The 15,272-nt window shown below is 47.5% G+C and overlaps 1 protein-coding gene across 1 annotated transcript in view; it reads right to left on the bottom strand.

Moving 5' to 3' along the window:
• Positions 1-13,792: 13,792 nt before the first annotated feature.
• The window catches only part of LOC121836028 (3 beta-hydroxysteroid dehydrogenase/Delta 5-->4-isomerase type 3-like), a 56,775-nt gene continuing 55,295 nt past the window's right edge, over positions 13,793-15,272 (bottom strand). Inside the window, exon 4 of the mRNA XM_042290654.1 lies at positions 13,793-14,206. Within this exon, the coding sequence (XP_042146588.1) occupies positions 13,793-14,206 (414 nt within the window). The remainder of the gene's footprint in view (positions 14,207-15,272) is intronic.

Below are 15,272 nucleotides of genomic sequence, written 5' to 3'. Positions count from 1 at the left end.
GCTCTCTCAAAGGCAGCGCCAGCAGCATGGTATGCGTGCTAAGAACGGAATGCTTCACGAACGAGGACGTCGGAGACATCCTGCGGCGTTTTTGGGAGCTAGAGAGCATCGGAATTTCTGACCAGCCCTCCAGCAAGATGGAAGAACAGAACGAACTGCTGAACGAGTTCAACCGAACAATACGGAAAGTGAATGGACGGTACGAAGTCGGTCTACCGTTCAGGGTCGGCGCTGGAGAACTGAAGGAAAACCGCACGCTGGCATTGAAACGTCTTGGGAGTTTGAAGAAGAGATTGTCACGCGACGAGTCCTTCGCAAAAGATTACGACAACGTCATACGCAGCTACATCACCTCAGGGCACGCAGAAAAAGTTTCAACGATTCCATTTTGCGCCGAGTTGACAAACCCAAAACCCACGGATTTATTAAATGCCCCATCAGCCCGTAATTCGGAATGAATCCGAGACTACCAGGCTGAGAGTCGTCTTCGACGCTTCGTCTCATCCCCCAGGAGTTGCTTCACTCAACGAACAACTGGAAAAAGGGCCGAATTTGAACGCCGATCTGGTCGGAATCTTGGTGCGCTTCCGTCTACACCCAATCGCCTTAACAGCGGACATAGAAAAGGCGTTTCTGCAGGTCAGCGTTCGACCTGAAGATCGAGACGTCCTACGCTTCCTGTGGTTTCAAAGAGATTCGTCGTCAGCAAGCTCTGAACCAACCGTTGAAGAGTGGAGGATACGAGAGTGCCCTTTGGGACATCGGCCAGCACCTTTCTACTAACCGCCACTCTTACTCATCATCTGAGCAACGTCAATGGAGAATTGCGATCGACTGCGGAACTGCTTCAACGGGGATTCTACGTCGACGGCCTCCTGATCGGAGCCCCCACTATTGAAGAAGCGGCGCGAATACAGGAACAAGCCAACCAGATTTTAGAAGATGCTGGAATGAGACTCCGAAAGTGGTCTACCAACGCGACAGAACTGCAAAGATCGTTCGATAAAGCTGCATCAACGTCTGCACTCCCTGAGCCGAGAGCTGTACTTGGACTTCTTTGGCGACGTGACGCTGACACGCTGGCCATTCCAGTGGAGAGAATCCTGAACTTCGTCACGTGCAGTGAGACGACGAAGCGCTATGTACTCCATGCATCAGCTAGGGTTTTCGACCCGTTGGGACTCCTTGCTCCGTTCGTCATACGAATCAAGGTTTTGTTTCAACGAATCTGGGATCAAGGAATCGGTTGGGACGACAATCTAACGGACGACCTACTGGTGCAATGGCGGCGATGGTGCGCAGAACTTCCACAATTAGAAGAGATAGTGATTCCTCGCTGCATCGTGAAGACGCCAAGAAAAGTCATATGTTCTCTCCAGCTACACGTCTTCTGCGACGCAAGTCCGGTGGCCTATGGCACTTGTGCCTACCTGAGGGCTGAAGGAGAAGATGGGAAGGTAGAGGTGAGCTTGATATTCTCGAAATCACGTGTGGCGCCCATAAAGCGAATAACACTACCTCGACTAGAACTAATGGCTGCAGTCATTGGAAGACGGATGGGCCACTATCTTGGAGAGATCATGAACATTCAAGAGACATTCTACCGGACAGATAGCGCTATCACACTTCACTGGACCCGCGGGTCAGCAACTCAGTGGAAGCCCTTTGTGGCAAATCGAGTGGCAGAGCTCCAATCTGGAGGGTCACCTTCTACTTGGAAGCACTGCCCCGGACAAGAAAATCCGGCAGATTTGATGACACGAGGAATATCTGCGGAAACTCTAAAAGGTATGCAATTGTGGTGGAAGGGTCCAAAGTGGCTTGGTAAAACCGAAGACGTATGGCCGAACCTCGTCATGGGCGACGACGTTCCAGTAGCAGTTATTGCAGAGGAGGGAAAGCTGGAACATCACGTATTGCAGACTGCAACAGAGGGGATTGCACCTCTATTGGAACTTGAACGGTACGGGGCGCTGGAACGGATCCTCAGGATTACTGCATGGATTATGCGGTTTGTAAAGAACTGCCGAACGCGGCGAATTCGACGTGAGGGCCCGCTAGCGTCCGAAGAATTTGAACGAGCCGAGACTTGGTGGATCGCACGAACGCAACAGAAAGCTTTTACACAAGAATTGAACGATCTAAAGGCAGATAAGAAACTGGAAAGGCAATCCAGCATAGTCTCGCTCGCCCCCTTCATGGACCCCAACCAATTGTTGCGAGTGGGGGGACGACTGCAACAATTAAACGAAACAATCGAGATCAAGTACCCTCTTTTGCTACCTCCGGATCACCGCTTCACTGAGTTATTGGTAAGAGACTGCCATCGTCGAACACTGCATGGCGGACTTCAGGACACCTTAACCCAAGTCCGAGAGCGGTTCTGGATATCGCGAGCAAGACAGCTGGCCAAGAAGGTCATCAACAAATGTAATGGTTGTCGGTTGGCCCGACTCAAGCCGGCTAACGCTCCGACCGCACCTTTGCCACAGGATCGGATTACCCAAGCGAATCCTTTTGAGGTGGTGGGGATAGATTTTGCCGGTCCACTGATGGTAAAGACTGCAGCATCAGATGAAAAGTCGTACATTGCGCTTTTCACATGTGCGGTGACAAGAGCCCTACAACTAGAGCTTGTCTCCGACATATCGACAGAGGCGTTCATCATGGCCTTCCAGCGCTTTACTGCTCGACGGGGCTTACCCAGCGTTGTCTACTCAGACAATGCCCTCACCTTTAAGAGGGCAGCAAAGGACTTATACGGCGTATGGGACGTGCTCACGAACCGCCGCTTCCAGGACCACTGCTCAGAGCATCGGATAAAGTGGAAGTTTATCGCTGAGAGAGCAGCCTGGTGGGGCGGGTTCTGGGAAAGGATGGTTCAGACAGTGAAGCGTAGTCTACGGTACATACAAGGAAGGAACAAGTTTAGTTTCGAAGAACTAACGACCATGCTCCACAAGGTGGAAGCCGTCGTGAATTCTCGACCTTTGGCCCCTGTTCACGACGCTCCACACGAGCAGGATGTTTTAACGCCTGCGCACTTCTTGTTGGGCAGGCGTCTGACGGCTTTCCCATCATTCAACCTAGAAGCTATACCAGGTTCTGCGAGAGGGGACAATGCCAGACGTTGGCTACACAGGCAGCAACTACTGGACCAATTCTGGCGGAGATGGCAGAAGGAATACCTCCTTCAGCTCTGCTCCGCACACCGATCGCCCGAGACGCGGACAAACGACCTACAGAACGGGGACCTCGTTCTTGTTCACGAAGACAAGACCCCACGGCTCATGTGGAAAACGGGGAGGATCAAAACAGTTCAGCGGGGCAGAGACAACCACGTGCGTTCCTGTCTAGTGCGCCTACCGAACGGGGTAACGCTTCGGCGCCCTGTGCAGCTCCTTTACCTCATGGAACTGGCGAGTGAATGAACCAAGGCAACTCTCACGCGGAAAAAGAAAGAAGGGGGGGGGGGGGGGGGGGGAGGATGTTGCAGATTGGAAAGAATTTGAAACTCACGAGAAACGAGAAGAAAGAAGAAGGCTCGAGGCACGAGCGGAACGAGGCGAATGACAGAAGCCGATCGAGACACTTCTCTGTAATGATGTATATTCGATTGATTTATTAGTGTAAATACAGTTTGTGTTTTGTTTTTACGCTTATTGCCTGATTTAAATACGACGCCCACACGACCTCTTCAATTCTGAGACAGCTCTAGTAGAGTCAAAACGTCAGCTCTTACGGCGTTATGCTATACTGCGTTCGTTTTTGAACCGAGACTGCAGCCAAAGCCACAAACGCGAGCTAGCCCGCGGTCCTGCCTTTGAGACGTGCATTTCATAGCGCAGCGTTTGTTTTGAGGAAGAACAATTCAAAGCAGTGACCTCGTGTTCTGGTGCTTGTGGCATTGGCTGCAGTCTCGGCTTAGGGCGAACGAAGCATGCCCAACGCTTGCGACAGTTTTTTTTTTTTTAGGCTCTCATTGTTTTGTGGGTGCGGCGTCTGCAGTTTTCTATGTAAAAAAATTGTGAAAAGCAGTGCAAAATTTTACTGGTCAAATTTTTCACTGGAACATCAAAATAATAACTTAGGGGAAGCAATGTTAGACATGGCCTTTAAATTTGACTTACTGCAAGTCGTCGAGGATTTCACGAGAATCCAAGGAAACTCTGCATCTACACTCGACTTTGTTTTTGTAAGCGGTACAATTTCGTCTAAATCTAGATGCGAAGTAATCCCTGGTATTCCTGATCACAAAGCAGTATTGTTAACCTTAGAAGATGTTTCCGTAAATAGAAAAACCAAGTCGAAGTGTTATCCAAATTTTTCTCGTGCGGATACTGTCTCTATTATAGGCATGCTTTCATTTAATTTAGACGATTTCGTAAACAGTACTGGTGATATAAATGATCTTTGGAATTTGTTTAAAATTGTTGTAAGTGAATGTATTGACCGTTTTGTGCCAGTAGTTGTAAAAAAGCAGAATAAAAAGAACCCCTGGATTTATAGAAAGGCCTTACAGTTAAAAAGACAATTGAAACGATTGAAAAAGAAAATGAAAACAAGCACCGACTCGTCTGAACTGACTGAAAAACGTCTTGATCTTTCTTCGCAACTTAAAACCCAAGTTACAGTTGATAAAAGTCGGTATTTCGGCGAATCTTTGCCAAACTTCATATCTACTTCACCGGAGAAATTTTGGCAATTAATATCTCCACATTCCAGGGATTGTGATGTTTCCGAAATTGGTGGTAACTTAACCCATGACGAAGAAATAATTTCAAACGCATTTAATAAACATTTTAAATCGGTGTTTACTCAAGACGACGATGTGTTACCAAATTTTAACGCTGACTATCCGCCTATGCCTGATATTGTAATTAGTGAATATGGTATATTCAATATGCTTTTTAAATTGGATATAAAAAAATCCCCCGGGCCTGATGGTATCCCCAATGCATTTTTATCCAGGTATGCTGAATGGGTCTCAAAATATTTGCTTGTTCTGTTTTCACGATCGCTGTCCGAAGGTCAGGTTCTAGACGACTGGAGAACGGCCAGAATCAAACCACTTCCTAAGAACGGAAACAAGCACTGCATTCAAAATTACCGTCCAATTTCATTGACTTCAACTGCCTGTAAACTTCTTGAACATATAATATATAATCATTTATCAAAATTCCTAGACGAACACAACATCTTGACTAAAATCAGCATGGATTTTGAAAAGGTTTTTCAACATGTACTCAATTAATTGAGACTGTTCACAATTTCTCCTGGGCAATAAACAATGGAAAACAAATTCTTGCTATGTTTATGGATTTTTTGAAGGCATTCAATAAGGTCTCTCACAAAAAGTTATTATACAAATTGGAAAACATATGTAAGAACACACAGTTAGTTCAATGGATTTCAGCATACCTTTCAAATTTGAGAAAATTAGCGCAAATACAAGGAAGGAAGAACGTTAGGACAGGAAAGAGCGCTCTTTCCTGTCCTAACGTTCTTCCTTCCTTGTATTTGCGCTAATTTTCTCATTATGTTTAGCCAACTACCCCACCAGATGATTTTAATACCTTTCAAATCGTCGACAATTTGTAGTTTATGGTGAATATTGCTCTGAACGACTTTCGGTTGACCCAGGGCTCTGTGCTCGGACCTCTCCTTTTCTTGTTGTTTATTGATGATATAGTAGAAGATGTTCCGGTAAAAATCAGGTTATACGCTGATGATTGTAGAATTTACTCAGAAATAGCTAGTACTTCCGATCAGCTTTTGTTAAAGGGGTCATGAAACGCTTTTCCAACTTTTTCCTGTTTAGCTTTCCTCCTCAACTCATAAATCGCCCATTCCACCGAACAGTTCCAGAAGACGAAAAGAGTGGAGGCCCCTCTAAAAAATCGGTTTGCTCTGTATGTTTATACAGCCTTGATGGAGTGCGCCTCAACGGGTAATCAGTCTCTTAGCTGTAGATGAGAAATTTAGCCAGTGCGGTACAACCGCTAACCTGGGGTTTTTAACGTGCATCACGCAGTAGCGATTATACGAACGCGTGCCGGTACAAAACATCCAGATCGAAACGGGCGGGGGCGGCGGGGATCGAACCCAGGAGGTTCCCAGCGCAAGCTTACGCTCCACGCTCCGAGCTGAGACGCGTTAGCCCACTCGGCCACTTCCTCCCCGGCCCCTCTTGCTCGGAATCTGGTTTATGTACCCGGACAGAGCCATTGTCCCCCTAGAAGATTAGCCCGTCGCTCAAAATTCAGTCAAAAGTTGCTTTCCCCAGCCCGTTCACCCCGGAGCTGACGGTGCTGTGGAAGCTACGTGCTCGTTGGGCCAGTCACACCTTTGCCACGTGATCACGCTCCTTCGCACATACCCACACGCAGAGAACGAGGTCAGGTGGTGAAAGTGAGGCGGCTGATTGGTCCGGCAAGCGCGTAGCTTCCACCACAATGTCAGCGTAGGGGTGAAGAAATTAAGTGAGGTCCGGTTTCGTGTGACGTGCGTTTGGACCGGATGACGAGCTTTTGGGACCGCAGATGTATCACAGTGAAAAGGCAGAGAGCTTACGAAGGGGAGGGGGTACGAAATAGTTCGCTGCGTTTTCAAATTTTCGCACTGAAAGTCAGGCTTTTGTCTTTCTGCCTTTTTTCTTCTGGCCCACTGAAAGATGTGCTATTAGTAAAATCCCAATCTAAAATGATTTATCCCAACCCAAAATTTGTTTCATGGGCCCTTTAAATAGAGCTTTTAAAAAAATCTCGGAATGGTGTACGAAGTGGCAAATAACTATTAACTTTGAAAAAAAAAAAAAAAAAACGGTTTTTACGAGAATTACTTTTAAAAGAAATCTTTTAAAATTTGTTTACAATACTAATAATATTCTTCTATCAGAAGTAACACAATATAAATACCTTGGACTATGGATCACTCATAATCTTACTTGGACAAAACAGATTGATTACGCAACATCAAATGCTCTTCGAAAGTTATTCTTTCTTAGAAGGACGCTAAGACTTTCTACCCCTTCCTTGCGTCTACTAACATATGCGGAGGGCAAGTTCGTCTGCTCCTTGCGCAGGGGGTAGCGGTGACGTCAGAACGCCGAGCCCTGATTGGCTGATCGCGACCCCCTATCTGAGCGTCGTCTGCTCCTTTGCAACGTCGTCTGCTCGCAACGTCGTCTGCGTCTGTCTTACCTTTCCTGCGACTTTCGGAAGTGCAGGTCTTTACGAGCGAGCTCGACATCGCCTTTCAGAGAGGGCAGATGAAATAACTCGAGCGGTACGTTGTTTTTGTCGAACAACTAGCAGACGCGCATCAAAAAGAGAGGTCAAAGGACTCACTGGCGAGGCGTCCCGAGGCGCCGAGGTTTGTTTGCTAAGAACCGAATGGTGAGGGTGGTTAGTGTCCGCCAGTTCCCTCCCAAATACTTTTTCCCTCCTTTTGTGTGCGGCGAGACTCCTCACTCTCTAACGGCGTCGGCGGGTTGGCGCAGTTAACGTCGTCTGCTAGTCAAAGCGATAACTGCTTTGCTTTTCCTACGTCTGTCGGAGATTCACCGCTTTTTCACCGGCGAGAACGCGGCCTTCGAAAAAGGCGAAAGGAAATACCTTGAAGGGGATACGTCCTTTCTTTTGAGGTGAAGGATTTCACTCTAGTAGCGAATGCCCAGGCGTCGTTTAACTGTCCATGACGGACCTTCCACAGCAGTGGCTGCAACGCCTCAACAGCAGCATGCCGCGGCAGGTCGCTCGCTCAGGTAAGAAGTAAACACCATGTTCATCGCTATGTTAAAACGTTTAGTTGGACGAGTTTCGTGAGTGGTACCTCGCGTTTAATGAGTTGTTCAAAAATAATCAGCTAAAGACAGATGACAGCCGATATAGTGACTGTAAATAAACAAATGCGGCTGTGCACTCTGTACTGAGCACATCATAGCCCAAAAGTTCTCGATCGCTGCTTGTTGTCACAACTTTTTCGCTCGACTAAAAGGCTGTTGTCAGCTAGCGTATTGGGGTATGTATGTGTGGCGTAAACCCAGAGGCAAAAGCTTGAAAACCTGTGCTAATCTGTGGAAGAGAATCCGAACAAGATCGATCGAGCCACCCGAGCGGCGTCGAACGTATCGCGGAAGTTATGTCATAGACTCGTTGACAGCCTCGTAACGCTGCCCCTTGAACAGCGCCTGATCGGAGCCGACCTCTGTATCACAGAGGACAGAAGCGGAACATTCGTTTCTCGTCCTTTTTTAAACCAGGAACCACGCGAAGGACTCACCGCTACAGCCACAGCTGCTACAGCACGTCCGCCATTGCAGACGCCGAGATGCTCCCCCCGAGGAGGCGGAGCTTAGTATAACCTCCTCTCCCACCTTCGCACCTCCTTTCCCATGTGCAGAAAACCAAAATGCGCCCACTTGCAAGGCGTATAAAGTCAAGCCAATATTAGATTACGCGGCTATCATTTGGGATCCCTTCACCAAGCTAAACATTAACAAGCTCGATCGCGTGCAGAAAAAGGCAGCTCGCTACATTTACAATAGCTCTGGACGTACACATCGCGGCACTGTTAGCACGAACATGACAATGGCGCATTTTCGCATTTTACTTCTAAATTGTATTAGCGAGCACGAAATGTTTTCGCTTACATTATAAAACTAAACGAGCTCTTTTCGTAGCAATAATAACTTGGATGACAACCCTTGGTTTCAAAGAGAACTGGAAATACCGGCGATCGCTTGTTCGCGCTAAGAGTGTCGCGCTCTGTACCTCTATAACCGAACTTTTAACCAGAGCTAACTTAAAGTCATTAACTCTCAGAAATCAGCATTCTCGACTAAAATTTTTGTATCAATTAATAAATGGACCATTATAGGATAGTTCTGTCTCACTTAATAAACTTCTCATCAGGCTACGCTACTCGACAGAGGCATGCGCTAACAATAACTCCTTTTCGATCGCATAATAATTGCTTCAAGTACTCTTTTTTTCCGCGAACGGTGACTGATTGGAAAAGCCTTCCTGAAAGTGTGGTTATGCAGCCATCATTGTCTTTATTTGAATCCCTTCTAAATTAGTTTTGTCCCTCCGAAAAATATTTGTTCTTTTGTCTCTGCGACTTGTTTGCTACTTTGTATGCCTGCGTGTCTTGTGAATCAAGTGCATACCCACCTGCTAAAATCCCTTTCAGAGATTGCAGTATCAATAAATAAAAAAATAAATAAAAGGTACTGACTGTAAGCAAATTCCGGGTTCGTTCAAAGCGGACGCCATGTTTTTTTTCTCTCGCAATTAGGGGGACGGTGTGTCTCTTTTGGACATATAGTGCTACAACAGGTATACACGGCGTGTAAATTCTCCTGCTCTTTGCGCGCCTCGCGCGTTTGTTTACTGTCGAGATGCTCCCATGTGCTTTCGTTTCCCTACGACCTCAACCAATGACGGGGCGCGCTTGACTTCCTCGTTACCGCACGCTCCCAGCGCGTTCTCTACACTGGCGTTCTTTTGTTCTGCCCCTCCTTGCGCCCCGATGTGCCTAAAGGCGTGTCGCCAGCAACTGCCGGGGTGTTACATACAATGGAATGGGAACGGGTCGACGACCGTTTAACGCCGGGATCGCACTGCTCATACACCAGCCAAAAGACAGTCTGCCAACACACAAGACAGCACGATTTCTGTGGCTCAAATGCCGCGTGTCATTTCTTCTTGAACTCATTGCCAGGCGGCATTCGAAGCAGATATCTCGTGGTGACTTGCGTTGGAATTTGTCTGCGGACTGTTTTTTTAATGAAGTATAAGCAGTCTGACCCTCGCTTAGGTAATGTATTCTAAACAAATTAAAGCGATCGCCCCTTATAGGGAAACTGGGGATGTTTTGTACTTGAGGGAGAATAAATCGTTTTCATTGGGCCTCTAGGATAACGAATATTGAGATTGTTTTTCAATTAGGTGCACGGAGGCTGCAGAGAATCACTTTCAAAGTACAGCTGAAGCACAAGGCGGATTTTTTTGGTGGCGCACCAGTGACCTAGCTGTGTCTAAAGATTTGTGTTTGTCCCTCTTGTTTCCCTTCTCCAGGGATTATTTCCGCCGTATCGCTGAAGCCCCTCCTTCTCGCGGAGCGTGACGTCATATACAGAGTTTTCGAAATCTCCGCTCGCGCGCATCCTCAGCGCCAGCCAAAGCTATGCACGCGCACCTTTGCTATTTTCAGAGGCAAGAAAAATACTGGACGACTGGTGTCAGTGTGGGGGCCTGGCAAGCTGGCAATTGCACGCGCGCTGCCCACACGAGCGACACGCACTTGGCGGCCGAAAGCATAGCCTCCTCTATACTGACAAAGCCTGGCATATCGCCACGAGACGCGGCAACCGGAATTGAAAAGGTGGAGCGGCAGACAACGAATGAGACGAGAGCCTAGAGTGCCTTCGTACACAGACGCGCGCTTTTGCTTGAGTGGTGACATCTCAGCCATTTTTCCGCCCAATCGTTTTTTTATGCATTTTGAAGTGCGCGCAATCCTGTGTCACTCAGCTCGAGCGCGTATCTTTGGCTAATGTATAGACGCCATTTTACCGCCCGAGTCAGGCACCGAGTGCGCGAGAGCGTCACGCGCTGGCACATTCAGAACAATAATGGATGTCTTCACCCTGAGACAGGCAGATATGTGGGCACCCTAGGAGAGCCCGGTGACAGGCGCACCGCTGCGGCGAGACGCCGAAACACACTTCTCCCGATAGACGGAATGCTTCTCGTGCTTCTCGCGTTCCTCACGCTACCGCTTCTTTTCACGTCGGGTTTGAAAACAATATGTTTGGGGGCCTCGCCGCTGCAAAAACTGCGCGCTGAGGACCAGGGTTCCCGAGAAATAATAATAATAATAATAATAAATATTTTTTTTTGTTCACCGTTTGTGGTGGAAAAAAGCTGCAATATGCAGCTTGACTGGTCCTCGGGCCCGCAGCAACAAAACGGAAATACAAAAAAAAAATATATATATATATATATATACACACACAAAAACAACAGTTGAAAGTTACATACCTCTGTGCTACCAGATCCTCGCGCTCCGAATCTGCGACCGGGCACTCTATGGCTCCGTCGTCGAACAGTCAGGCTTTGTGAGTAGAGAGGAGGTCATGCCGAAAGATATGGATATGAGGTAATGATTGATCGGAGGCTTTTCGTGTTTTCTCGCACTTAGTTACATCTTCGGGGGAGAAGAACGCGATATTCAGATTCACGGGATAAAAATACGTCGAAATTCACCTCTAAGTCTTTTTTTTTTTTTGCAAGAAGCTTCTTTTTAAACGGGTACCCCAGCCTTTCTCTAATGGTCACCGATTCGCCTGAAAATTGGATAAACACACCAACAAACATCGCTAAAATAGCATCTGCAATATTAGGACGATAAATTATTTTTTTCGCGAAGTTATTGAACTTATAATTTTCGTCCCCATTATGTTTTTCACACTGAAAATCTCTGCTGGCAACAATGAAAAAGTTACGACAGCGTTAGGCTAGGTGGCGCAAGCTGCCGCCCGTTACAAAGGGTAGAGCCATTACCATCCATCCATCCATCCATCCATCTAGCGGCAGGCAGAGGTTCACTCTTCGGACTGTAGAATTGGCTCCCGACTGATTACAAGCAGTTTCATGTTGTGAAATGAGTGCTCTGGATACTCGCTCCAGAACCCATGCAGCGGCACAAAACAAATACTCGGCCTATTCAATTTTTAGACTGCCTGCTCGACTGGCAAGCTTCCCTGACGTTCAGCACTGAAAAGCGCGGGTATATTTCAATGTTTGTTTTTGCATCAATTTCATATTAGAGCGCAGCTCTTAGTCACTTGTTTCCGCGTCTTCCGGCGTCGCCGTCGGCGTAACCGCTCCACTAAATTTTGCGGGAAATTGAATTGGTGTTGCGGTCACGTGGCGTAAATTTTCCGGGTAAATCTAGCGGAGAAACTGAATTTGTTCATGTGTGACGTGACACGAAGTCATGTGACGTCATTTTCCCCGCTACATTTAGCGGGAAAAATGACGTCACATGACTTCGTGTCACGTCACCCACGAAGAAATTCAGCGGGAGGAGGTGAGGAGGAGAGGGAGGGGAGGAGAAGGAGGGGAGAGGAGCAGGAGGAACATACCCCCTCCTCCTCCTCCTCAAGAGCTGCGCTCTAATTTAGCATTACAGAGATTTGTAAACGTCTTTCATTATTTTTTGTTTGAAAACAACTATTCTGAATTTCGCGATACTAAATAGCATACCGGAAAGAGCAAAGCGCGGGGATTTAGAAAATATAGTTAGTTGGGGCAGGCCGGAAAATCGCCGGAGTACCCCTTTAAATAATGCATTTTTTAATTTATTTATTCAAGTTCCCTTAAAGGCCCTCGTTGAGGGCATTACATAAGGGGGGTACATAACACGAGAGCATAAAACAGTAACAACGACATATGCGAATACATGGGGTGCTGCAAAGCAACGTGGCATCGCCACGAGCAACGGCAATACACAAATTAGTCTGGGTACATGGGGAGCGTAAGGGGAGGAAAACATTGATACATGGCAACCAGTAAAGCACAAGACAAACAAATAGAAAGGCACAGTGGGATTAGCCGAAATGAGCACAAAGAGCGTTGCGAAATGCGGTGGGATCCGTCTGGGTCACAATAAGTGAGGAGAGGTCGTTCCAGTCTATTTACAATAGAACGAGGGAAGAAGGAGGAGTTAAAATAGGATGTGCTGCCTTGGAAATAATGGTCGTTGCCAATTTTTCTTAAACCTTAAAAGATCTGGAGCTTCTGCTTTCCCGCAAGGCAGTTGGGGGAGCCAATCGCTGCAATCTATGGAGGGAGCTCGGCCAATGATGAGGCTGTTAAGATACCGTGACGAACAGACCGCGCTGTAGCACTGTGCCTAGCGACACGGCCTGGTCAGTAGCACAGCAAAGGCTGTTTATTTCAGTTCTAGACATATTTTGAGCCTCGTGATTAGCTCCGCTTCTTCTGTAGATTGAAACGATTGGCTTCCCAAGTTCTCTGCGGAAGAGTACGCGCTCCAGATGTCATGGACCGTCGGCGTATATATTAGCGACTAGAGCAAAATCAACGACAGCTCGTGGCCAGAACAGAAAGCTGTGGTGGCAGGTTCGATCTCCAGCTGCTTCCAGAGCAACTTAGGTATCAAATCAAAGTTTATTCAGACAGCCGTCGAGGAATGCAGTTGTCTGGGGGGCCGCCACAAAGCATTGGCATGCCTGACAAGGTGACAGCCGCCCCATCTCTCCAGACAAAATGAAAGTCTCAGAGGACGAAAACTACTTGATAATGACAGATTCCACATAAAATCCCATAAACAGTACAAAACACTGTATACAAAGAAAAAAACAATGAAACTAGAACCAGATTGTCCCCCACGTTGGACAAACAACAACGACGTGCATACATTTTTAGGCCTGCGTGCACAAACACGGCAGACAAAGGGGCCACACACAACAGCATAGTGCAGCCAGCCAGCGATCTCTACGAAGATTTTTCTTTAAGCAATCAAAGAAATGCTGCACAAAAAACAACATACGCGCACAAAAAAAAAAAAGGGCATTCAAGGCGCCTTGCGGTTACAAGACAAAGCCGTGAAAGTGGTTTGGAAAACATGCGGTGAGAATCGCCGTTAGAACTGCACACCCGTAACACGATCTTTCCCAGTCGTGGTCACCAAGTTTTTTTTTTATGGTGGAAGTAAGGCACATGTGATATGGCCACGACGGAGAGACGTGGCCACACGCTCACAAACTGACGGTGCTGTAGTAAAGCAGGGATCTGCGCACGGATTCTTCAGCCGTGAACCGGGGCTCGTAGCCGAGGGCGAGGCGACCGTCTCTGCCGTCCAGGACCGGGCCGTGGTAGAGGTAGGCCACGGTGGACGGCGTCGTCGCCGGCAAGGGTAGCTTGACGTTCAGGGTCCGTGCCAGCGCCAGGACACACACGACGAGCAGGCTGAGAACCAGGGCGAGGGCGTAGGGCAACGTGAACGCGGAGACGCCGTAGCCCCGGCTGGCCAAGAACGGGCGCACCAGCTCGTACAGGTCGTCGGGAGTGTCGTCGGTAATGACCAGGGCCCGGCCCGAGAGCGCGGGGCTCCGGCTCAGGGACTGCACCCCGCGCAGGTGGGCGGCGGCGGCGTTTCCGGCGTACATGGTCTGCGTTATGGGAGACGGAGGTTGGGGCGTGGTGCTCATGAAAGGTGCCTCCGACTGAGGCCCCCACCGAAGCGTTTTCCACCCATGCCCCTTAGATTTGCTTTTGTCGTGTGGCGTCAGATCGGGGTGTCGAACCCATGGCCTGACGCCACTCGCATCCCATAAACTGATTACTCTTCCATTCTACATACCTGCTCGCACTGATCATAGCCATAAGGTTGGTATTCCAAATTTTAAAACTTCATTATTTCAATATTCTTTTATGCCACACACATCTATAGACTGGAACCACCTTCCCGCCTCGATTGCTAACATCACCGATATTGTTATGCTTAAAAAATGCTATTACTAATATGTGCACTTTATAGTTGATATTTTACAGCTCTCTCTCCTCTTCAATGTACTTACCTTGAGGGTATTTGAAATCAATGAAATAAATAAAGAGTACCGCTGCAGCCCAAGGGGTACCACTTCCTCATTAGTCTACCACGTGCATCCCGAATGGTATACGACTAACAGCCAAAATGATATACCACTTGAATCACAAATGGCACCACTCGCAGCCCAGATGGTACCACTTGCAGCCCAAGTAGTATCACTTGGTAGTACCACTTGCAGCCCAAGCGCTCAAAAACGGGTGTCAAAATCATGTTATGTGACTAAGTGACCTGAACGTTTTGTCATTTTCTTTTAGATTTTTCATTGCTTTATGTTGAGTTACTGAAAATTTTCACCGTGTATTCCACAGTCAAGCGGATTTGTTAGATGTATTTTAATTTATTCACTGCGGTAAAAATACTCGGTTAATGTCAGAAGAGTAAATTATTGGTGTCCTGGCCGCACTGACAAGCATTCTTTGCTTTTGTGGGAATGAAAGTTTCATATCAATTTACTCTAATAAAATCACCATGACTATCATCCTATTTGTACCATTTGGAAAGTAGTTGTACTATCTTGATCACAGTTAGCGGGAACGCCGGAGCGCGTGGCAGCGGGCACTATCAGAGCGCTCTACCGGACTGGCGCGCAACTGCTGCGCATTCGCATCGCGCGTGCGGCGAGATTA

The sequence above is a fragment of the Ixodes scapularis genome, unplaced genomic scaffold (assembly GCF_016920785.2).
Source record: "Ixodes scapularis isolate PalLabHiFi unplaced genomic scaffold, ASM1692078v2 PGA_scaffold1__304_contigs__length_218370807, whole genome shotgun sequence".
Taxonomy (NCBI): Eukaryota; Metazoa; Arthropoda; class Arachnida; order Ixodida; family Ixodidae; genus Ixodes; species Ixodes scapularis.
Note: the sequence above shows the minus strand (reverse complement) of the source record. Positions and strands in the feature narration are given on the sequence as shown.